The sequence below is a fragment of the Malania oleifera genome, chromosome 11, assembly GCF_029873635.1.
Source record: "Malania oleifera isolate guangnan ecotype guangnan chromosome 11, ASM2987363v1, whole genome shotgun sequence".
Taxonomy (NCBI): Eukaryota; Viridiplantae; Streptophyta; class Magnoliopsida; order Santalales; family Ximeniaceae; genus Malania; species Malania oleifera.
In genome coordinates, this window is record NC_080427.1 from 9,629,642 (window position 1) to 9,654,913 (window position 25,272).

General features: G+C 38.1%; 1 protein-coding gene across 1 annotated transcript; it reads left to right on the plus strand.

Annotated features, from left to right (window-relative positions):
* Nucleotides 1-8,623: 8,623 nt before the first annotated feature.
* On the plus strand, nt 8,624-9,832 carry LOC131167399 (pistil-specific extensin-like protein). Its single transcript, XM_058126209.1, has 2 exons — nt 8,624-8,798; nt 9,507-9,832. Exons 1-2 carry the CDS (start codon nt 8,624-8,626, stop codon nt 9,830-9,832), a joined length of 501 nt encoding a protein of 166 aa, XP_057982192.1.
* Nucleotides 9,833-25,272: the final 15,440 nt, after the last annotated feature.

A 25,272-nucleotide genomic window follows, 5' to 3' on the forward strand; every position in this document is an offset into this window, starting at 1 on the left:
AGTAGTAAATAAGTGTTTTTCCTAAGATTTGAGTTAGTTGGAATTTATTTTAATTAAAATAGGATTTTTGGTTCAGGATCCAAGTGAACGCTGTGGGTATTAGTTCGAGGATCCTACCAGCATAGTTCGGAAGTCAAGTAAGGGGAAATTATATATTAAATCAAATTTTATGAAATTAAAGGTAATAAATTATGTTATATTATATGTATATTTTGGTGTGAATTATAAAATGCCAGCCATGTAAAACTGTGTTTTTTGAGCCTAGGACCACTTATTTAGCTATGTATACGTGGAAATGAACTGAGGAAAGTGAGAGGAATTTTCTGAGGAATTAACTAAGAAATGAAATGTAATTTCAGCATATAAATGTTAAATGTGGGTTGACCTATTTTACAAGAATATGTATGAATTTTACTGCTAAATTATGTGGCACGAGTAAATGTAAATTCTATGCAAATATATGTTAAATGTATGAGATGCAGGCTAAGTAAGTAAAGAATTGAGAATAAAATATGATATGAATTATGTCACTTGCGTATGTTAAATGCAATCATGTAAATGTAAGACAGCCGAAAAGAGTCATGTTAGCAGATTCTAGCATATTTCTATGTGGACTAACTGATGACAGCTAAAAGGAACTGTAGACTAACTGATGATGACTAAAGACCAGTTGTAGTACGAATGAAAGAAAGGAAAATGCAATGAAATGACAATGGAATGAAATGACAAATTTGAATGATGTAATGTTGAAGATTACGTAAAGTGAAATGCAATGTAATCTTTAAGCTATGAACATAAACAGAAGTGTATGATTGAATAATGATAGAAAGAATAATGTATTATGATATTAGGAGTATCTCTGTATGTAGAACATGTTATGATTGGGCGGGGCGTACTCCTCGCATGAGGGCTTGCTGTGTAAGGCGAGTGCACTAATAACTTCAAATGTGGCAGTAGCTGTATAACGTACTAGGGCAGAGGGAACCTACTTGTATGGGCGGGTAGATTTTCCTATCCTTAGGGTTTTTTCTAGTAAACCATTGTTGAACTGTGTGAGTACGAGATCAATCTAATACTTGAGGGCTTACTGAGCAAGGTGAGTGCCTTGGTATGCTTTAGTAGTGACCTTTGGGTTGCTTATGTATCAAAGTAGAGGGGTGCTACTTGTATGGGCGGGTAATCACCCTTAACGTTGGGTAATCTCGTGTGTTAAATCTTTTCTTGTGAATGATTAGGTTTAGAGAATGTTTTCAGTGTTACGTTAATGATTTGAAAATGTATTTAAAATGATATCCATAAACCTCATGTTAGCCACACACTATTTTAATATGTATATTTCTTCCTTTAGTGAAATGTGTCTCACCCGAATATGATTATTTATTTTTCAAGACATCCTCGAGGTCGGGCTTAGGAAGCTCGAGGGTTTATAGTCTTTTGAGGATTGCAAAAGAGAAAGGGTATATTTTTGATATACTATGGGATTGTATTAAGTGTAAGTATATGTTTTATGTTTTATGTCGTTATGTTTTAAGGATGTTGAGAAAGGAATGATTGTGAAAATACTGAAATTTTTGGGAGTTATGTATATATATAGAAATGCAGGGGATGGATGAATTATATGGATTATAATAGGAAATAATAAACTCTGGTATATATTTATGGAGACTATGTCTATGTTTTCCATTGCGTATATTATGGATTATGGATTATTAGGTATAATGCACCGGGCCAGAGTTTAAGGGTTCGGGGCGTTACATCGGAGGCCTTAAACTATGTTGCTATGGCCTCCTTTGAGTTGTCTTAGCAAGATCCACCTTGATCTTGGAGAGCTTTTCTTTGAGTGAGCAAGATGCAACCTCCTCATTCTTTAGCCATTAGGCCACTTTATCTAGTGATCAGACACCTATTGAAGAGCGTAATGATTTAGTTGTTATTTAGCCTCTATTTACCCACAACTTTCTTTATCTTAGCCTTTTGCTTCTTGCTTGCATAAAGGTACTCCACTACTGTATTAAGGACCGCGTTGGCATGAAAGAGAAGTTAGAAATAACGCAAGCACATGTTGGTAATAGCAATATAGCCATGTTTGAGTAGTTAGTTGCGTTGCATGTTGAACCAAGAACTTATTGGAGTAATTGCGAGGATCTCCTTCAATAAAGGGATTGAAGCTTCCCGAGGATGAAAATCCTTCCAAGGTGCCCGAGGGGGGGGGGGGGAGGTGAGAGAGCAATCTTGGTCCCTCGTTGTCTATAGCTGCAATAAAACATGAAAAAGGTTTTAAGGCTCGGGGCCTCACGGTGGGCCATTGTAACCCCATGGATTGGACCTTAGTGCCCATTTGCATGGAGCCTTACTAATCCTTGCAGTTGATTCCCTTGCCTTTTGGCTAGACGCCTTCTTCAAGGCCTCATATAAAGTACATCCTCTCTTCTTGGGCCTTTTATTCCTCTAATGATCGAGTTACATTGGGGAAGGAGTTACTCAACAAGTCAAATGAGGAGGTGAATAGGGAACCCTAGGAGTTGGGGAGGACAAACCACCCACAAACCAATGTCAAAGTAATGGCTTAGAAGAAAGAATATTAAGGGGACAATAGGATAAAAGATGAAATACTAGGAATATTAGAACATTATTGATTACATTTGGTGGAAATTAAGGGATGATAAGGTATTTATGTTTGACCCATACAAGCCTAAACTCGAGTGAGTAAGACTTTGAAGGATGTGATACACTGAGGTATAGAGACCTAATGAACTTCACATCCTTTATGGGGGTCCTACCATCTAGCATTCACTGGCCACTTACTAGTAGACATAATGAAAATAAACTTGCCTTTCTAGTTGAGCACAGATGATTAGAAGGTGCACTCAAACCAATTTTTTCATTAATAACTTCTAGACTGCTACTTAGAAAGGTTATTTGTAGTAACCCGAATTTTATACAATGGAAGACCTCAAATAATTTTACCAGAGTACTAAAAATCTTTATTACAACAATACATTCAATATAAAATTTAATACATCCTTGGAAATTCTAAGATAAACCACAAATAACAAATTTAATATTTAATCTAAAATGCTATTTCCAATCCTATCCATGGTTCCGCTACGCTACTCTAGTTTTAGCTATGCTTCTCAAGATATTTGAAATGTAAGATAATAATAGGGTGAGACACCTCTCAGTAAATAAGGACTAGATTATTATCAGTTTGTGGCTGATATGAGTTTCACAATATAAAAATACATTTAATAATTTTACTTTAACAAAAATTCCATTTGTAAACTGTAGATCACATATATATAAATCAATATACGTACTTTTCTCCAAAATATATTTTCAGCCTATTAAATGGCCATAATCACATAAATATCTAAATATGTATAAAAGACTCCTTTTTGGCCGATGCATGTCATGTTTAACCCACATGACCAGGTTGTGCGGTCCGAAGACAAGACCTATCATTGGTTGATCGACCAAAGCTAAATCAAAGGTTTATGTCTGTAAGTGCAATTTGCCTCACATCCTGGTCCAGAAACAAGTGTGTACTCCCCTACTCAAGCCAAATCCACTATCGACCGCCAACACTTTCATAATAGTGTGGCTGCACTAATTCTCATCTGCAGCTATGGTATCGAGCATCCACCACATCCGGCCCATCAGGGTTCTTAGAACATATAATTGCAATTTATGCAATAACACAGTATAATAATCTCCACATTTTCTCAACTTATAATTCGTAATAAACTCTCATAATTATTTACAGTAAAATACGTAACAAATATAACACTGTAAAATTCCAAACATGCTTAATTATGCATTAAAATAAATTAAACTCATGCCACATGATTTATATAATAATTATAATTTCATAAATCACTGGAGAAAATGTATAATAATATACTCTGGTATATTTTAGTAAAAATGCGGGTATAATCACCTCCACATATTTAATTTAACACAAATATATTTAAATAAAACAAATATAACCATTTTCACGTACTCAAATTTAATCGATCAAATCTACATAATTTAATTTAACTCAGGTACATATTTGGATAAAACCAAAATAATTATAACATACTTAATTTAAATTAGGCATATGGATATAATTAAATTCAAGTAATCCATTTAAATCAGGAATAATTTAAAATAAATTCTGACATAATCTAACTCACTTACCTTAGCCTTGGAGCAATGCCTACGGTGTGTAGAAGACGAAATCTCCCTGGTCAAATCTTCGAGGATCGGAATTGGAACCCGAGAATGATGTCCGTCTTTCAATTTGGCCGAGAAATGAAAGAGAAATTGAAGAAAGAGAGAGAGAGAGAGAGAGAGAGAGAGAGAGAGAGAGAGAGAGAGAGAGAGAGAGAGAGAGAGAGAGAGAGAGAGAGAGAGAGTGAGCGAGCGAGCTGGCAGGGGAGGTGGGTGAAATTCAATTTCATATGGAATCATCAGGATATATATATATATATATATATATATATATATATATATATATAATATTATGATATTATATTATATTAATATATTATTATATTATATTATTTAATTAATAATAATTAATTAATTAGTTAATTAATTATTCTTAATTTTTTAATTATTTTTTTTAGGATTATTATATTAATCATGTATATATGTTTTGGGGTCCTATTTGAGTAAATTTGTCACTATCTAGGCTTGCAAATCTTCCTTAATTAGTTAGTAAGACCACTCGAAATGACATGTATCACCCCTGCATTAGTTCCATTCTCCATTGTTTTTTCTTCCTATCCCAATTTGCTCCCCATTCTGAAACATATCTTCCTACGATTCATTTTCTAATTAGGGACTTTATTTATTTCATTCTTGAAATTCCAACATCATATCCATTAGTATCGTGTCCACAATCTCTGTGAAACTGACAACACTTGAAAACATCCATTAGTATCATGTCCCTTGTTGGAATTGGTGTGATCCCAAGAGGAGGGGTGAATTGGATTTTAAAAACATTTTGGCTAAAATAAACATTTATGCCAATTCCCACATATCATAACCCATTCAATGTACACTCGTGTATATGAAATAATTAAATCATGATTTCAAGCATACACATGTATAGTATATCTTATTTAATTTAAATGTGTGCATGCAAATGATTATAATAGTAAGTAAACAAGCATACACATGTGAATTTTAAAGTGTAGATAGTAAATGAGATAGGGAGAGAGCGACACACAATATTTGTTATCGAGGTTTGGCCAAACCAGCCTATGTCCCCGCCTTGGGCATACCCCTTAAGGATTCCACTAGACCTGACCACTTAAATGGGCGGAGCAGAAACCGTTACAACCTCTCCTTATGGGGCGAGGTAAACCCCAATTCAATTATAAGGCCGAACCCAACTTTTCTCACTTACGGAGTTGAGACTCCCTAGTTCAATTTTCGGGCTAAATCGAACTGGTCTCACTTACGGGGTTGAGACTCCCTAGTTCAATTCCGGGCTGAACCCAACCGATGCAATAAAATCATTTTTGTATATAATAGTGCTTCTGAAAATATAAGCATGGATGTACACGTTTAAGCTCAAATATATCCACTCTCTTATGATATGAGTTATGCTCAGTAGAGAAAGGGTACTTAAGTGAATTTAAACCCTAATAAGAAGTTTCTCCAAAAATATATTTTGGTAAAAACATAGGAGAACCTAGGGTTTGCTCTTCAAATATTTTTTGCACAAATAATATATATGAATGTATATAAATGAGAAATATGTTCTCTAACAAAGATTTTTGCTAATGAAAAATATTTGGAGAATCTAGAGTTTAAGTTCAAGAAACTATTTGTGCAATAAATAACTTCTCCCAAAAATATTTATCAAATACACCGGAGAACCTAGGGTTTGCTCTAAATTTTTTTTTGCAAAAACTAATATATAAGATCTTTGATGTTATATGAAACATGCAATAAGAGCTTCAAAGATCAAATGTAAAATAAATATTTTCTCTAATGAAGATTTACAATAATATAGTTTGGAGAAGATAGGATTTATGCTCATTTTGCAATAAACACACTCTAAAAATAAATGCTCAATAAAAATACTCTCTTAAAAAAAATATTTTTAACGAAAGAATCAAAGAGAGTTTGGAAAGTATGAAAAAATTTGCCTTAAAGAAAAGATTTTTGCAATAAAAATGGTTTGGGGGGACTTTGATTAACAAAGGGTTTAGAAAAAAATTTGTAGTTAATCAAAGTTGCTAATCTGGAGTTATGAGAGGGTATTTATAGATTTTTCGAAAATTATGACCGTTAGGGACACACTCAGTATTTTGGAAAAGTTTAATTAAAAGTTAATGACGTTTTAACCCTTTAAAAAATTTCCAAACCGAGAGGTTTGGTTGACCATATTCAAGGTTCAGTTGACCATATTAATAGGTTCGGTCGACTGTGTCAATTTTGAACTATAGATTTGGTCGACCGTCTTAGGGTGATTTTGAACCCTTTGTAGGTTCGGTCGACCATGGCTTAGGTTCGGTTGACCGCTCATATGATTTGGTCAACCATGGCCAAAATGAACTATAAGTTCGATCGACCAAGTAGTTGGGGTGTCACACACGTGTTAGTTCGGTTGACCTAGGAAGATACGTTCAAAATAGAACGGTCGATCAAGCTAAGTCAACATGTTGAATTCTGACCGGTTCTGTTGATCGAGACATTTATACTGCCAAGGATTCGGTCGATCAGACTTTTAAATTATGCCAAAAATTCGGTCAACTGAAGTCACCTATGGCTGTTCCAAAACCTTTGTTTGATTTTAGTTTTTATGAAAAAAGTTTTTGGTTAAACTCTAGGTGTCCCAAGGTCTGTCTACGGTCAATTTGAGCATTTAAACATATCATGCAGATGCATGCATTATTACAAACCAAAATAATAAAACTTAAATGTATCACAAATACAAATCAAATATGTCTTCTTCTTTTGCTCTGAAGACTCCATGGAATACGCCAAGTTTCATGCGCTTTAAGTCCTAGTTTGGCATCCACTTCCTCTCCCTTATGTGTGTCCTGAATTATGACCTGTTCAAGTACTAAGCACACACATAAGACACTTGTGTTTGTCAACATCAAAATAGAGATTAGACTTAAAAAGTCAACGTCCCCTTTTCGTTTGTATGTCTTATCTTGTTGAGATTATCTTGCTTCCCTCCTATTTAAGTGAGATCTTGATCATCCTAGTTTTTTATTACTATGGAAAGTAACCATTGCTTTTGTTCATGGAATTGTGTTCACAAAATTTTCTGCAAACAGTGCAAAAAGATGTCAAACAATTTAGAACATATCATTATAGTAAATATTTCTTGTGGGATTAAGTGGGTTGTCTTCAAAATCTTGACACTTGCGAAACAAAATTATGTGAAAGGTAGCTCGACCAATGGATCTTTGATTCCTAAGCCAGTACATGCAAATTCTTAGGAAACTCAATAGAGAGGGGCTTTAATACATGCAAAATACCTACAAAACTTAAGTTTCAATGTATGCAAATCCATAGGAAACTCAAGTTATTGAGTGGGGCTTAGAATGTGTATCCTTTCTAGGGTTTCATCCTTTTTGCTTGAGGCTTTCTCTATTGTTCCCTCAAATCTTGGAATTGTTATTAGGAGGATTAGTTTTTTTATCATTATGAAAATTTCATTTCATATTTGTGTGGTCTGTCAATTATAATTGGTGTTTTTCTAGCTAGTTTCCAAAACAATAACTTGAAATATACTATGTATGAATAATCGAAGTGGTGCATGTAATGAGTTTGAGTAGGTGACTTGACTTCGCTAACGTTCGACAAGCAAGACAACCTGTTACCATTAATGAGTTGATGTATCTTAGGCCAACTAGTTTCCAAGTATTAGCAAATTGATTGATGCATGTGTCTCAAGTTAGATTATTCTGAAACACGAGACTAATCTAATTTGAGATATTTGGTCTATTAGGACTGTCATTTTGACATTATTTAGTTCGTATCTCAAAAATTTCGGATGTTATTCAATAACCAAACAAGAAAATTATTATTATTATTTTTTGCAATTTTCTTTTTTCTTTTTATCTATGTGTTTCAAAATTCAATGGGACCTAAACTTAGATTTTTCTCAATCAATTTATTCTCAAATTCCCAAATAACAACTTAATTAACGTCTGGTTACTTTGCAAAAAAAAAAAAAATTAATCCAGCTCTCCAACTCGTGGATTGTCCACTCACGGGAATTCAAGATCTAATTAATTAAGGCAGTAGCTTGTGTGAGACAGATCATTAACTCAAAATAAATAAATAAATAAAAGGGATAACTAGGTTCATAGTGATGTATCAATTAAAAAGAAAAAGGAGTTTTATGAATATTGTTTTTGATGCTCATTGATAGAGTACTAATTATATTGTTATTAGTTTATCGATAAGGTGGAGTGCACGTCTTAAGAAGTGAGCTTCCACTACCGCAACTCTTGAAAGGAGGACTCGCTGACTGCCTAATTAATTATATAATTTATATATATAGATATCTACATCCTATATATGCTAGCTAATTCTGTAGCAATTAAATGTTCATGTTCAAAACAAAACGCGGCTGCAAGTACGGCTTGAGATCTATATGGAAAAGCTGATGGCGGCGGCAGCGGTGGTGATTGCAGCTTCAGTTCTGATGGGTTGCATCAACATGGGGGAAGCATGGAACGCCGGCGGGGATGAAGGGGTTATCCACGTGGGTGGGAGGGTACTGTGCCAGGACTGCACCAAGTCTTGGAACCATTGGCTTCATCCTTCCAACCCTATTCAAGGTCCTCTCTCTCTCTCTCTCTCTCTCTCTCGTTTGGGCTAGTTGGAATATCATGCATGCATCAATGAATGGAAAAGGCTCTGAAAATCTCCTCTTATAATTAAGGGCGAGATTAAGTTGCTCTGTGTTCACATGAAATGCTTCTCAAGGACAAAATTAAGGGCTACAAATAAAGTGGAGAATATTTGCACAACATAACTTTCAAGATCAATGAGCATTTATCTTTCCAATCACCACTTTCTTGTAAAAGAATTTGAAATAAAATGGATTAATTTTATGGACGAATTGAGTTGGAACTTGTTTTGTCAAACAACACTTACATAATCAACATTATCTTATCCAAAAGTTTAGACCTCCTTGCGAAAATTAAATCACTCAATCGTGTCCAACCCGCCTTTATAAGTAACTTAGGTGATAAACTTAAAACTTCTCTCCTTAAAATATTAGGATATGAGTTTTGAGATTAGAAATTTTCATTAGAAATTGTACATTAATATTTAAGTAGACAGATATAGAGGAATAATCCATTATCCTACTGAATTAGTCGGATATAAAAAAACCCGCCTCATGTGTTGTTACGAATTTACTCATAATATGATGATACCTTTTCTTCATTGGGTGGTCACGAGTCATACATTTTAAATTTCTCAATACATAGACGTACACAACGAATTCAATTGGATATAATCTGCATGGGGTTTGCACGCAGGAAGCAAGGTGTCAATCACATGCATGGACGAGAGAAGAAGAGTCACGTACTACGGAAGCGACGAAACAGATAAAGAAGGCGAATTCAACATGGTGATTCCCAAGTACGTGAAGGGGAAGGAAGTGAAAGAGAGAGGGTGCAAGGTGAGGGTGGTGTCGTCGCCGGACCCCGCCTGCAACATCCCCACCGACTTCGCCGGCGGAAGGTCGGGAGTGAATCTGGGCACGCCCTCCATCGTGTACCGACATAAGATCAAGCACACGATGGGACCGTTTTACTACACAACTCCCATGTGCGAGGAACCTGAGACTGGCGAATCTAATTGAAGATGAAACTTTTGAATTTTCCTTTTTCTTTTCTACAGTCTACTGTTTTGTTACGTATTTTTTCTAATGGTCGATCTCGTATTATTTATTTATTTTGCTTTGTGTGGAATTAACGTTGAATTTATTTATATATTTATTTATGCTGATTGATGACTTTAGTAATTTATTCACAATTGAGTATTGTTTAATAATCTTGGACACTGCCGTCTCATTTTCAAGAAGATAATAGTCACTTGAGATATTTTTTCCGGATACTATATATATATATGAAAACATACACAAGAAAATCCTAAAAATTGTTTGATATTTTTCTCAAACAAATTATGAAAGATAAAAATATATTTTAATTTTTATAAACTTTAGAAAATTTAAGGATGATCTTGTTTTATTTTTTTATTGAAAATATTTATAAATGATAATTTAATTTAAAAAATTAAATTTTAAATATTAAAGTACTATGCTTATCAATTGTTGTTTGAACAACCAAAAAGTAACAGATTTTTTTTTAATTAAATTTTTTGGATATCAAATATTATTGCCCAGACTCATCAGATGGGCCGTGATCTTGGCGATCCTTCGACTACTAATGAAATGGCTAGTCAACTGCAGTTCCATCTCAGAGAAAGAGCTGATTGATCCAGGCTTAAGGGTTTGGTACCAAACCCTGGCATTTCCTTTAAGGATAGCAACAAATGCACGACACATGATGGCATCAGATGCGCCTTACAATTGCATCAATACCTTAAAAGTATCCAGGTGATCGACTGGGTCAGTTGAGCCTTAATACCTTTCGAAAGTTGGCATCTTGAACTTGTTAGGCAGCGGGACCTCCATCACGTCTTTGGTGAAAAGTGGATTTCAAGACTTTAGTGAAGTTTCTCCATAGGAGGGGTTGGTTTGTCCCTCTTTCATCATTTTTTCTATCTGATTTATCTTCTTTATCCTCTCCTCTAATTCGTTCGACCGTTGCTTATTGACTCCTACGCTGTTCGTGTCCTCCACCTTCTTTGTAGGGTGGGTTTTCTCGTTACTCTTTTTCAGGTTTTCTGCTTTCTCCTGTAAGTTAGGGTTACTCGGCTATTGGCGGGGGGCAAGTTCTCCATGACTCTTTTTTTGTAAGAGCATGTTAAACATATCTTCCATATTCTTATGGGAGGCCTCCATCCTCCTTTGGAAGGTCAGGAATTCCTCCATTGTAACCCCCGAACGATCTCCGGGTGTGGAGTGAACGGATTGGGGTGATTGATTACAGGCAATAGGATTGTGATGATTGTTTCGATGACCTCCAACGAGCCTTCTAATTTTCGATGACCTAAAACGGATGAAAAAAAATGTGGTTTGGAGGACCCGGGGTATACTTTGGGGGATCACTCGGATGCCTAAGTAAGAGACTACTTCAGAGAGGTGATATGCAACAGTAAAGTGTGGCTATGAGTGAGATCCCTTGGCCTCTCGCCCGAGTCCCTATTTATAGTGGCAGAAGTTGATCCGAGGATGTATGACCATTTATTGGCGAGTTATAGTGTGGGCGTGGATCGCTCTGGCCTTTAAGGGGCTAACCCCAGCTATCTGTGGTGCGGGCGTGGATTGCTCTAGCCTATATAGGGTTGACCCTTTTAGAGCAGTTGTCCTTGAGCGAAGATGACCTTGATTGCTGCTATGCCATAATGCTGTAGATTGACTATTTGACCTTGGTATATTTAGGGTATATCAGTTGCCCTCCCCTTTAGTTTCGAATTTATGGAGCGCTGCTTCTGAAATTCAATTTTTTTTTTTGCTCTACACGGGCAATTCCTGCAGAGTTGTTCTTGCTCAGTTGTTGTCTCCGAGCTTTTCTTGTGGAGCTGTTCTCTCTGAGCTGTTCTTGCTAAACTGTTTTTGCCAAGGTGTTCCTGCCGAGATGTTCTTGCTGAGTTGTTTTTTGATGAGCCGCTCTTCATGGGTAATCTCTATAAAGTTGTCCTTCTTAGCAATTTTTGTCGAGCTATTTTTTCCCAACTGTTTTTGCTGAGCTGTTCTTGTCGAGCTATTTTTTACGAGCTACTCTTCATGGGTAATTCCTGCCAAGTCGCTCTTCAAGGCAATTCTTGCTGAGCTGATTTTGCTGAGCTACTCTTCATGGGCAATTTCTACCGAGCCGCTCTTCAAGGCAATTCTTGCTGAGCTGTTTTTACCGAGCTACCCTTCATGGTGATTCTAGCCGAGCCCTTTTTGCCCAGCTAATCATTTGTGGGCAACTTTTGCCGAGCCGTTCTTCAAGGCAATTCTTGTTGAACTGTTTTTGTCGAGCTGCTCTTCTAGAGCAATTCTTGTCGAACTGCTCTTTGTGGCAATTTTTTACTGAGCCATTCTTCAAGGAAATTCTTGCCAAACTATTTGTACCGAGTTGCTCTTCATGGCAATTTCTGCCAAACTGCTCTTCGTGGCAATTCTAGCCAAGCTCTTTTTCCGATCTACTTTTCGTAGGAAATTTCTGCCAAGCTATTTGTACCGAGCTACTCTTCATAGAAATTTTTGCCGAGCCATTCTCTGTGGCAATTCTAGCCAAACTTTTTTTCTCGAGCTGCTCTTCATGGGCAGTTTTTGCCGAGCTACTCTTCGTGGCAATTTTAGTCGAGCTCTTTTTGACGAGCTGCTCTTCGTGGGTAATTTCTACTGAGCCGCTCTTCAAGACAATTCTTGCTGAGCTATTTTTTCCAAGCCGCTCTTCAAGGAAATTCTTGTTGAGTTTTTTTGTGTTGAACTGCTCTTTGAGGCAATTTCTTTCGAGCTACTCTTCGTGGCAATTCTAGCCGAGCTCTTTTTGTTGAGCTACTCTTCGTGGTCTTCATGGGCAATTCCTGCCGAGCCGCTCTTCAAGACAATTCTTGCTGGGCTGTTTATGTTGAGCTGATCTTCAAGGCAATTTCTGCCAAGCTGCTTTTCGTGGCAATTCTTGCCGAGTTGCTTTTTGTGGGTGATTTCTACCAAGCCGCTCTCCAAGGCAACTCTTGCGGCATTTTTTTCCTAATGAGCTATGCCCATTTATTAGGCAGTCGTATGGCCTCATGAGTGTTGCTCCTTAGTTGGGTCTTTTTTGCCTAATGAGCTGTGTTCATTTGTTGGGCAGTCGTATGGCCTCATGAGCATTGCTCGTCAGTTGTGCCTTTTTTGCTTAATGAGTCGTGCTCATTTGTTGGGCAGTCGTCTGGTCTCACGAGCGTTTACTCATCAGTTGGGTCTTTTTTGCCTAATGAGTTGTGCTCATTTGTTAGGCAGTCATTTGGCCTTATGAGCATTGCTCGTCAGTTGGGCCATGTTCATAAAGCATTGGGGATCTTTCCCTTATGTTGGTTGCACCTGAAAAATGTTAAGAGTATATCATTAATGGAGCCGTACCTTTGGAGATTCGAGATCCATCGAGACTCATGCCACATCTGCCCCTGTGTGGGGATTCGTACTTTTTCACTTGAGATACACACCAATTAATAATTTCCTGCCTTCTCGAGATGCGCACTTTGTGGGGATTTGTGTAGGCTTCTCTATAAAGGGTGTTCGTATGCCCATTTGTTCCATGTCCCAACCGAGAGGTCCCTTTTCCTTTGCTAGGTATGTTCTTGTTCCGCCTCTCTCCTTGTGTCTTTTTGCTGTTTTTATTTACTATTGCATGTTGGTTTTCAGCTTTGTTCTTCGCATGTTCTTGATGTTCTTCTCATTTTGCTTGAATGTTCTTCGTGTTCTTCATCTCCTTTGAATGTGTTCTTGCTAATCCTTTGAGAAATTAATACTATAGATCCAAATTGTAGAGTAGTGTAAGTTGTTTGTGTTTTTTTTTCTTGCGCTTGATTCTCATGCAGTCCTCAGAGGCTCAGCCGAGGCTTCTCGTTATGGTGAGGACTGCTTGGTGTACCTTTTCCCCTTCGGATATGAATAATATCCATCGCCTTTTGCTATCCCTTCTAATATCAATATAAGGTTACCTGCCAACTCTGAGTCTGCTTTCGACCCTGGTCTGAGCGAGATCTGCTTGTATAGTAACTTCCCATATTTAGGTCTTAGGTTGCCATTTAACCCTTTCTTTTCTAATGTGTTGCATTTTTACAGCATAGCTCCTTCCCAACTTATTCCTAACTCCCATTTATCGTTGGTGTCTTTTGCCATCCTCCTCCACCAACGAGGCCATTAGCCTACAGTGACTTTTTTTCGGAGCTGCTTCCTAATGAAAATGAACTCCGTGGAGAAGGAACTGTACTATTTCAATTCTCTTCCCGATTACAAGCTATTCACTCCTAGTAGCTCTTCCATTCACGATTGGAAGTCCTGATTCTTATTTGCCTTTGAGGAGTTAAACTATTAGGGGCCTTGCGTCTGGTGTACTCCTCTCGATGGTGATGTTCCTTCCTTTACTTATTCTGCGCATGATGGGCTATGTGTGAGTACATATTGTTTATATGATTTTCCTTTTTGCTTTAACCAGGCTGCGTCACCTGACTCCCACACTATCTTCATCAGAGCAGGCCATCCTTAAAGACCTGCGAGCTAGTTGTCAGTGGGGTATTGTTCCTCACGATGAGCTACTAAAGGAACGGGTCCTTGTGCAGTGTGGGCTTAGTCTCATCTCCCCAAGTATCTTCTTTCCCTTACTTTCATTTATATCTTTGATGCGATCGATATTCTTACCTCTTTCTCTTTTCCTTTTGCAGACATGGACTTCAATAAGTATGAAGCTCTGATGCTCGAGGTGAAGAAACAACGATCGCACAAAAATAAGAAGATGAAGAAGAGGGAGTTTCAAGATGATTCCTCCTAGGTGGAGGAGGCTCATGTGGAAGAGTGTGAGCCCCAAACTCATGTGGATCCTCTGATGTCTACTACTTTAGGAGGGGGCAATCTTTCATGAGCCCACACTTACTGGCCCTACTTTGTGTCATGCGGTGCACGTGGAAGATCTTGTGGTAGCCTAGTGTTCTCTCCCTGACATTCTGTCTACAACTATATGGCACACTACGTACTAGGTACCTTTTTTTTTTGGGGACCTATTGTCTTGTTGTACTGCTGTTGACTCATGCTAACCTTTTATTGTTTATAGATGACCGCTATGGTGCTGGCCCAATAGTAGAAGGTAGCTAAGATGTATCGTCAGACCTTGGAGGCAAAGGATAAATATGTTGCCACACAGAACGAGCTGCATGAGGCCCGTGCAGACATAGATTGCTGCGAGAAGGCACTATGAGAGGAGATAGAGAAGATTCGAGTTGAGGAAATCCCCACTGCTGCTACTGCTGCCACTAGCACCATTGTATTAGAGTATCGAACCTCAAAATAGTTCATCTTCGATACTGCCAGGACTTACCGCGAAGGCTTTCGAAGGTGCCGAGAGCAGGTCAAAACATTGCATCCTGACCTTTCTCTGGCTAGTGAATGCCCATATGGTTACGACAATGAAAGCCCAGAATCGAGGGAGGAGATGGAGGAGACTGAGGATATTGAAGAGGAGATTGGGGAAGGGAGTAAAGTTGATGATTAGAGAGATTAGCTTGTCGTCTTATTATGTTTTTGATAGTAAACTTTGGCTCTTGAAGCCTTTTAATTTTGTTGTGCATGCTTTTGTGTACGAGAACTTTATTTATGGTGTACAAATTTTTGAGTACTAGAACTTTATTTCTATGGTACAATTTTATGAGTAATGGAATTTCAAGACTAGTACTTATTTAACATATCAGAATTCCACATGGTTTTTATCTCCTTTCCTTCTAATTCTTTTAAAGTGTATGCCCTTGGCTTGACTTCTGAAGCGACTTGGTATTATCCCTCCCAATTGGACTTCCGTTTGTTTGATCTTGGCTTGGCTGGGTTGTTTCACACCTTCCTAAGGAACAAATCTTCTAGTTTGAATGTTCGTGCCTTCACTCGAGCATCGTAATACTTGGCCACTCTTTGTTGGTATGCCGCAACTCTCAACTGTGCTTGGTCTTGTCTTTCCTCCAACAGATCTAATTTTGCTCTCAATTCTTCATTGTTGTTCTTCTCATCAAAATGTTGTCTGCGCCAGGATGGTATTCCGACCTCAACAGGAATGACTGCCTCTGCTCCAAAGGCCAGCATAAAAGGGGTTTCTCCTGTGGCTGCTCGTTAGGTTGGGGTAGGCTTAAATTATTACTAGAAGCTCTTCCACCCATCGGCTTTTTGAGGTTTTGAGCCGCATCCTAAGACCATGCAATATTGTCTGGTCATGTTCTCCACTTTGATGTTGCTTTGCAGTTGTGCGACAGATGCGAATAGAAGTTTTATGCCTAGGTCAGCACAAAATTTCTTGAAGCGCTCGTTGTTGGATTGTCTTCCGTGGTTTGTGACTATCGATTAAGGGATGCCGAACATTCAAACCACTGAAACCTATACAAATATGGTGATATTGTGCTTTGTTATATGGGCCAAGGCTTCTACTTCTACCCACTTGGTGAAGTAGTCAATAACCACCAACAAAAACTTCCTTTGCCTTGTTGTTTGAGGCATTGGTCCTAGAATATCTAGTGCCCATTGAGTGAAGGGACAAAAGCTCGTCAGAGGGGATAGAATACTAGCTGGCATGTGTGGTATTCTGGCGCACCTCTGGCCTCTGTCGTACCGTTTGACCATTTCAAGTGCATCTTTCTTCATGGTGGGCCAATAGAACCCTTGCTGCAGAGCCTTGTGGGCTAAGGCCCTGCCGGCTAGGTGATTTCCACATATCCTTTCGTGAATTTCCTTTAGCACGTTTTCTCCTTATTCAGTACCTAAGCACTGCAGATATGTCAATGTCAGGGACCGCCTGTATAACTCTTGGTTTATGAGTGTGTATCGAGCTGCCCTCCTTCTTATCTTCATAAACTGCTTCTTATCATTCGGTAAAGACCCGTCCTGAACATACTGTATTAGGGAAGTTCTCCATTCCCTTTCATTAGCTTCAACGACTGCCAAGTTCACATGACCTCCTTGTACGAAGGCTTCCCAACTCTTTCCAAGTACATGATGCTCTTCCAATCTGGTTTTAGCTGAGACCAATCTTGCCAGTGCATCAGCATTTCCGTTCTTTGATCATGGTATGTGCTCTATATCAAACTTAGCGAACATTTTGATGTACCCTTGCACTTTTTCTAGGTATTTCTTCATTTTTTGTTCCTTAGCCTCAAACTCCCCCTTCACTTGCTTCACCACCAATTGTGATTCGATCGACACATGAATCTGAGCCACTTCGAGGGACTTAGCTAGGCATAGGCTTGCCATCTGGGCTTCATATTCAGCATCATTATTAGTTGTCGTAAACTCCAACCTCAGCGCATAGAGTGTTTCTGAACTGTCTGGCACTGTAAGGATTAGCCCTGCTCCTCCTTCGGTTGCATTAGACGATCCATCCACATGTAGTGTCCAGACCTTTGGCTCTTGAATTGTCTCATATGATTGTTCCACCATGAAGTTGGCCAGCACTTGAGCTTTGATAGCGGGCTTTGGCTTGTAATGTATGTCAAATTCTAATAGCTCAATTGACCATCTCATCATTCTCCTTGAGGTCTCCGGCCTATGGAGAGTCTGTTTCAGTGGTAAGTTGGTCAACACAATTATCCTGTGCGCCTGAAAGTATGGTCTTAATTTTTGTGTTGCACAGATAACTGCGAAGGTTGCCTTCTCCACTGAGGTGTAATTTATTTTGGCTCTGCTCAGTACTTTGTTGGTGTAGTAGATGAGTTTATGTTGCCTTCCTTCTTCTCTAACTAGGACCAAGCTGACCGCCTGCGGAGTAGAAACCACGTATAGGTAAAGGTCCTCTTCTTCTTTCACCTTGGTTAATAGCCGAGGGGGAACCAAGGAATTGCTTGAGTTGTTCGAAGGCCTTATCTTTCTCTCCCCCCCCCCCATTGGAATCCCCCTTTCTTTCGCAGTGCCCTAAAGAAGGGTAGGCTCTTATCTCGCAAGTAGGATACGAACCTACTAAGTGAGGCAATCCTTCCTGTTAAGACTTGGACCTCCTTCTTTGTTCTAGGGGCTTTCATCTCCAGTAGCGGCCGTATTTTGTCTGGGTTAGCTTCTATTCCCCTGTATGTCACCATGAAGCCAAGAATTTTCCCTGCAGAGACAGTAAACACACATTTGGAATGGTTTAATTTCATTTGATACCTGTGCAATAGCTTGAATGTCTCCTTTAGATCTTTGCTATGCTCCTCTGCTCTCATGCTTTTCACCAGCATGTCATCCACATATGCCTCCATTATTTTTTCGAGTAGGTCTTTGAATATTCTATTTGCTAGCTGTTGGTATGTTGCTCTATCATTCATCAACCCGAAAGGCATCACCTTGTAACAGTAGAGCCCCCTTTTTTGTGATGCATGACATTTTCTCCTTGTCTCATGGGTGCAATGGGATTTGGTTATATCCTGAATATGCATCCATGAAATTTAGAAGCTCGTGTCTAGATGTCGAGTCCACCAGTTGGTTGATGTGGGGAAGTGAAAAGCTGTTTTTTGGGCACGCCTTATTTCGATCCGTGAAGTCAATACAAGTCCACCACTTTCCATTTGGCTTTTTTATTTTTATTTTTACCAAGACTACATTGCTAAGCCATTCTAGATAGCTGACTTCCTCGAAGAATTTGGCTTGTACTAATTTCGTCACTTCTTCATCTATCACTTTGATCCGCTCCAATGCAAAGCTCCTTTTCTTTTGCTTCACAGACTTATGGTTTGGGTCTACTTGTAGCCTATGCTCTATGATTGTAGGGTCAATCCATGGCATGTCATCAATCGACCAGGAAAAGACATCTGTGAACTCATTTAATAGTCGGGTTAGCTCAATTTTTAAATAGTTGGATAAGTGACTCCCAATCCGCACACACCTTTCCTGATTACCATTTATAGGGATACCCATAGGATCTTCATCCAGCGTGCTGATTTGTGGGTATTCCCCCCCTCACCTCCAACTCATCGATAGTTAAGGTCTCCCGTACCTCATTTTTACCCTTCAATGCCATTATATAGCAATTTCGAGTTGCCATCTGGTCTCCTTTGATCATCCCAGTCTCGTGAGGGGTATGGAACTTTACCTTCAGGTGATAGGTGGATGGAATCACTCAGGCTGCATTGAGCGCCATGCAGCCTAGTATTATGTTGTATACCAAAGGTCGATCAACCACTAGAAAATCTGTCATCAAAGTGATTTGTTGTGGTGCTGACCCCATTGTCACTGGGAGTGTTATCATACACTCTAGATGCACTACGTCTTCTCTAAAGCTGACTAGCGGGGTGGAGACAAATTTCAAACATTCTTTTCCAATCTTCATTTCTCGAAGCACCGACTAGAAGATTATGTTGGCCGAGCTCCCATCGTCTATCAGCACACGTCTTACTTTGTACTTGGCCACAAGCAGGGATACTATTAGGGCGTCATTATAAGGCTGCTGTACTCCCTCTTCATCTTCACTGCTAAAGATTATATTGTCTTCTTGCTTCTAACTTTTGCCATTTGGATCCCTTCTCTATGTTAAGATCACATGTTTGGCATATCTTTTTCGAGCTCATCCGCTATCCTCGCCACTGGCGGGTCCACCAAAGATCACGCCAATTTCTCCTATGATCTATTCCTCCTTCTCGTCTACATTAGGCTTTTTCTGTCGACAAAACTCCCCCCGACGATCTCCTTTCTTCACAAACTTTGACAGGTGACCTCTCTTTATCAAGGCATCAATTTCATTTTTTAGGTGAATGCACTCTTCAATATCGTGCTCGTGATCCTTATGGAATTGACAGAGCTTCGACATGTTCTATTTATACGAGGGTGTTTGCATAGGTTCAGGCTATGACACATACCCCTTTTCTCTTATATGCATTAGTACATTAGTTCAAGGTGCGTTTAGGGGAGTATACATTTGAAACTTACTGGTATGTCCCATCCCTCTTGAACTGTTTTGTGGCTTGTTATTCTTTTGTCTTTTCCTAGCTCTGGAAGATTCATCATCCTCTCTGGAAAATTTTCTTTTTAACTCGATTCAGTCCCTTCTTCTGTCCATCACTTCCTCCAAGTTGATGTATTTGGGTGCCATTGACATCAGCTCTCCTATGTTAGTTGGTGGCTTCTTCCTTAACAAGTATAGGAAGGCTCCTGGTTGGAGGGCCGTGGTTAGGGCCACCAGTGCCACCCCGTGATCCAGGTTATGGATTTCTAGGGTTGCTGTGACGAAGTGATGTATAAACTTCTTCAATGTCTCTCGATCTCCTTGAACTGGACTCATCAGATGGGCCGTGGTCTTGGCGATAGATTACGCGCTTAAATTGCGTAATTAGGTATTTTAATTCATGCATTAAGAATTATATTTTTAATTAAATGCCTAATTACTCTCAATATTTTAAAATTTTGTTCTATTTATAACATTTGAATTTTATTGAGTAATTTATGAATTTTTGGTATTTTTTATAGCAGGGCAATTATAGGAAGTAGAAATCGACACTACTTCGTATTTTGGGCATAACTTTCTCATTCAAGTTACGATTTAAAATTTTAGGGAAAGCTGAGGGAGCGGTCTATGACTTTTGTGTTTTGAGCTTTGAGAGATATAGACTCTAGGAGGATCAAACTCGAGCTTGTTCACTAGGAGACAGAAAATTAAAAAGGAAGAAACAAATGAAGAAAAGAAAAAAAAATATAAAAATAAGAATAATTTGACCCGACTATGCAGCCGAGTCCTATTGGGCTTGTGCACTGGACGTAAGGCTAAAGGAGGGGCTCTCTATATATTGTTGTTTTCTTGATCTCTTTGGGCAGCAGCCCCAACCCTTCCTCTATAACTCCTTCTCTTCTCTTCACTCTCCCTTTTCCCTTCTCGCTGCTCTCTCGGCCCGAGCTCTCAAGCTCTCCTCTCTTCATTCTCCCTTCTCCCTTTTCTCTCCTCTCTTCTCTCTTCCTTTCCCTTCTTTCGATTTCACTCTCTCCCTACTGCTGTGTACCCTTGTTGCAACCCGAGAACCACTCCAGCCGAAGCTCCTCCTACACTGCTCCATTGCCACTGCCTCGCTTTGCTGCTTTTGGAGGAAGGCTCGAGCTCCCCTACGGCTACTGCTGCTGCTTCTTCTTCAACCCTCTCCAGCCAAAACCCCCTCAAGCTCCTGCTGTTCCCGCTGCCATAGCCTTCCCTCCTTGCTGCTGTCCGTGAACTCCCCCAACCGAGATCAACCAGGTGGCTGTTGTTGCATTCTCATGAAGACCCGAAGGCTCCTCCACGGCTTCTATTGCCTCAACCCATACGACCAGCCAGCCATCTTCTAATCACTTTCTTCTCTTTTTCTTTCTTCTTTTTTCTTTAGTTGTTGTTTATTTTTGGTTCTTGCCTTTAAATAATTGTATAATTGTTATTTTCTTTTGGTAGAATTTTAATTAAAGTCTTAAACTTTTGAATTTTTGTTGGGTGATTATTATTCAAATTTATTTATTTTCTTCCTCTTCTCAATTAATATTAGCATTAGATTTAATTTTTTCTTGAGTTATTTTTTATTATTGATTAAAGTTGAGTTTGGTTTCTTGAAAAAAAAGAAATAAAATACAAAAATAAAAAAATCTTCTTAGGGATTTAAATTTGTTGACTTTCATTTATTTTAAATTCAATTTGATTAAAGTTTGAATTTTTATTGTATTCTAGTTCATTACTTAAGTTGTTAAAGAGTCAATTTTTATTTCGGTGAAACTATTGTTAGGTTGAGTTTAATTTTTGTTTACGTGGGTTAAGTTCGATTGTTTAGTTGATGTTTATATTTAAGGTTGAATGCTTTAGTTAATTTATAAAGTTTTGATCTTTAGGCCTTTGTCCAGAATTTCATACGTAGGATTTATTTATTGTCTAAATAGGACTTAATTATCGTCATTAGTTTCTTGTTATTCTACGCGTATTAGGTTCTTATTTTATGTTTTAATTTCATCACAAAAATCTCAAACATCCTAGAAAATCGGAACCTGAACTGTGTTCAGTAAACCTTTTGTTTCTTATTTTCTTTTGGAATTACACTAAATTTTGGAATTAAATTGCATTCCTTGAGGAGATGATTTGGCCTTTGGGTTAAATATTACACAACAGAACTCCTATACTCTGGATAGCTTTCAAGTTACTTAATTTTCGAGTGAGTCAGCGATCCTTCGACTACTAATGAAATGACCAGTGTACTGCTACTTCATCTCAGAGAAAGAGCTAATCGACCGAGGCTTACGGGTTCAGTACCATGCCCTAGCATTTCCTTTAAGGGTAGCAGCAAATGCATGGCACAGGATGACATCAAGTGTGCCTTGCAATTGCATCAATACCTTAAAGGTATCCAAGTGATCGACTGGGTTAGTTGAGCCTTCATACCTCTCGAAAGTTGGCATCTTGAAGTTGTTAGGCAGTGGGACCTCCATCACGTCTTTGGTGAAAGGTTGATCTGAAGACTTTAGTAAAGTTTCTCCATAGGAGGGGTTGGTTCGTCCCTCTTTCATCATTTTTTCTATCTGACCTATCTTCTTTTTCCTTTCCTCTAACTCGTTCGACCATTCCTCATTGACTCCTACGCTGTTCGTGTCATCTAATTTCTTTGTAGGGTGGGTTTTTTCATTGCTCTCCTTCAGGTTGTTTGCTTTCTTATGTAAGTCAAGGTTACTTGGCTGTTGGCGCCCGGGGGGGGGGGGGAGGGCAAGTTCTCCATAACTCTTTTGTTGTAAGAGCATGTTAAACATGTCCTCCATCTTCTTCAAGGAGGCCTCCATCCTCCTTTGGAAGGTAAGGAATTCTTCCCTTGTAACCCTCGAACGATCTCCGGGTGTGGAGTGAACGAATTGGGGTGATTGATTACTGACTGCAGGATTGGAGCTAGAATTGTTGGTAGTTGTCATGATTCGAGAATCGGATATCGGAAGTAGGATGAGGACCTCTTAGAAGCATTTCGAAAAATGACGCCAATTTTTACGGGATGAAAATGCGATGACCTCCGACGAGCCTTCCGATTTTCGATGACCTGAAACGGATGAAAACAAACATGCCTTGGAGGACCCAGGGTGTACTCTGGGGGATCACTTTGATGCCTAAGTAAGGGACTACTTAATTCAAAGAGTTGATATGCAATAGTAAAGTGTGGTTATGAATGATATCCCTTGGCCTCTTGCCCAAGTCCCTATTTATTGTGGCAAAAGTTGACTCGATGATGTATGGCCATTTATTGGCGAGTTATGGCGCAGGTGTGGATCGCTCTAGCCTTTAAGGGGCTGACCCCAGCTATCTATGGCGTGAGCGTGGATCGCTCTAGCCTATATGGGGTTGACCCTTTCAGAGAAGTTGTCCTTGAGCGAAGATGGCTTTGATTGCAGTTGTGCCTTAATGCTGTAGATTGACTATTTGACCTTGGTATATTTAGGGTATATCAAGTACTATGCTTCTCAATTGTTGTTAGAACAACCAAAAGGTAATAGATTTTTTTTTATTAAATTTTTTGGATATCAAATATTATTGCCAAAGGGGGATCACATGATTTTCTTTTAAAAGTCCAATGTAACATTATTTTTTCAAGAGTCTACCATAAGTTTTGCAAATATTATTTCAAGAATGTTATATATCCTTATAACTTGGACCCACCTGGATCCTATATGGTATAAAATAAGAGGTTGAAAATGAGATGTTTATGAAAAGTTCAAATCGAGTTAGGTGAGTTGCTTGGTGTTCATTCATTCCTTCATTGCCCACTATCTAATCAAATTGCACAATGAATTCCTCACCATACGAAAGTTAATTTCTTAGGATATTTTGTTTCACCTAGCTTACTTAAGTCTCGTTCTATCATTTTGTAACTTTGGTTCCCTTTTGCTTCCAGTCTTGAGTAGACCTCCCGCTTTAGTTTCTCTTGTGCTTCTATTCATGATTATATATGCGGACTAAGAAATCTGTAGATACATTCTTTGATTCCCTCCTCCAAGGTTAAAAGGTCCCTTCACCATCGACTAGTTTTTCTAGAGGTGACCTTGGTGCAAGCGATTTGGGGATTATCCTCATCATTTTACCGTACAATTTCGATTTTTTTTGATGATATTGTCGACATCGGGCCTGAGTAGCCTGTTTTAGCCAACATGCTTGGTGACCAATTTTGAAAATAGGGAGTAAATAAAATCTATGCATCGGTTTCCTAACCATCCCATTTATTTTTATAAATTTTCATCGCTTTTGTTTTTAGTTTTGAAAAGGATAAAAACAAAGGAAAAACTTTTCAAAGATTTGAATTTGGTAGTATATTTGTATATAGGGAAGGTAACCCATTCATTTCCTAAAATATGAAATTAATCGACTATACCCCATATTAGCACCAGTTATATGAATATATAGTTACCATGATTATGTGTGTCTCCTTTAGAAAATATTTTTTGAAATTAAGCTTTTGAAATGTTTGCCAAAAAAGAAAGAGAGTAGGGAGCGGTCAACCTCCCTCTGGAGATCCCTTGATCGTACTACTACTAGCTCTCAAGTTAAGTTGCTGATCAATCACTTGTAGAGAATTTACATATTTTGTTTTTTGTTTTTTTGTTTTTTTTAAGAGAAAAAAATGTTAATTGTCGCAAACTCGTGAAAAAGTATTTCACAGGGTCTATGAAGAGGTATGATTGTCATGGCGACTCCACTAATTTGTAACTTTTTCATTTTTTCAAATTATTTTTATTAAAACACACAAAATACACAAGAGAACAAAGAAAAGTTGAATTTTTTGAAAATTCGGTTGGACATATACATCACATGTAGGCTGCCAATGTACCCTTCGAGAGGAATCAAGCCACTGTAATTCTCAAAAAATATTTAAAAAATGAGTTTAAATATTTTATTTTTTTGGGGTTTTCAAAAAGTAAAATTTGAATTTTTAAAAATCATAATTTTAAAGTAAGATCCATTTTTCCAAAAAAAAAAAAAAAAAAAAAAAAAAAAATCGTTGAAACGCTGGTTTTAGAAAAATCTTTTTAATCTATTCAGAAGCCTCATCATGGATAGTATTTTAAAAAATGAATCTTTATAAAGAAAGAGGTTTTTTTTTTTTTTTAAAGAAAGAAAATCCATAAAATTTACTAAAACACCAATACCTTGAAAATGTTGATTTTCCGGAAAAGGACTATTTTTTAAATCCATTCAAAAGTCAATTCATGAACAACATTTAAATATATTTTTTTGAAAATGATAATTATTTGTTTTTTTAAGATGAAAACCATAAAACTAACAAAGACATCAACTCATAAAACTCGATCCCACATCATAGAAATCATATAGTCTCAGAAATATAAAAAAGTTTTAAAAATTAGTCCAAAAAAAGGCAAAAATTGGCCTTTATATTGGCCAGCCAATCGCACCTTAATGGGTGGTAGACTTGGCAAAATGGATAAAAATCCGTTAATCCAAACCGTATCCGACCCATTTTAATCGACTCATAATCATCTGTTTGTTAAAT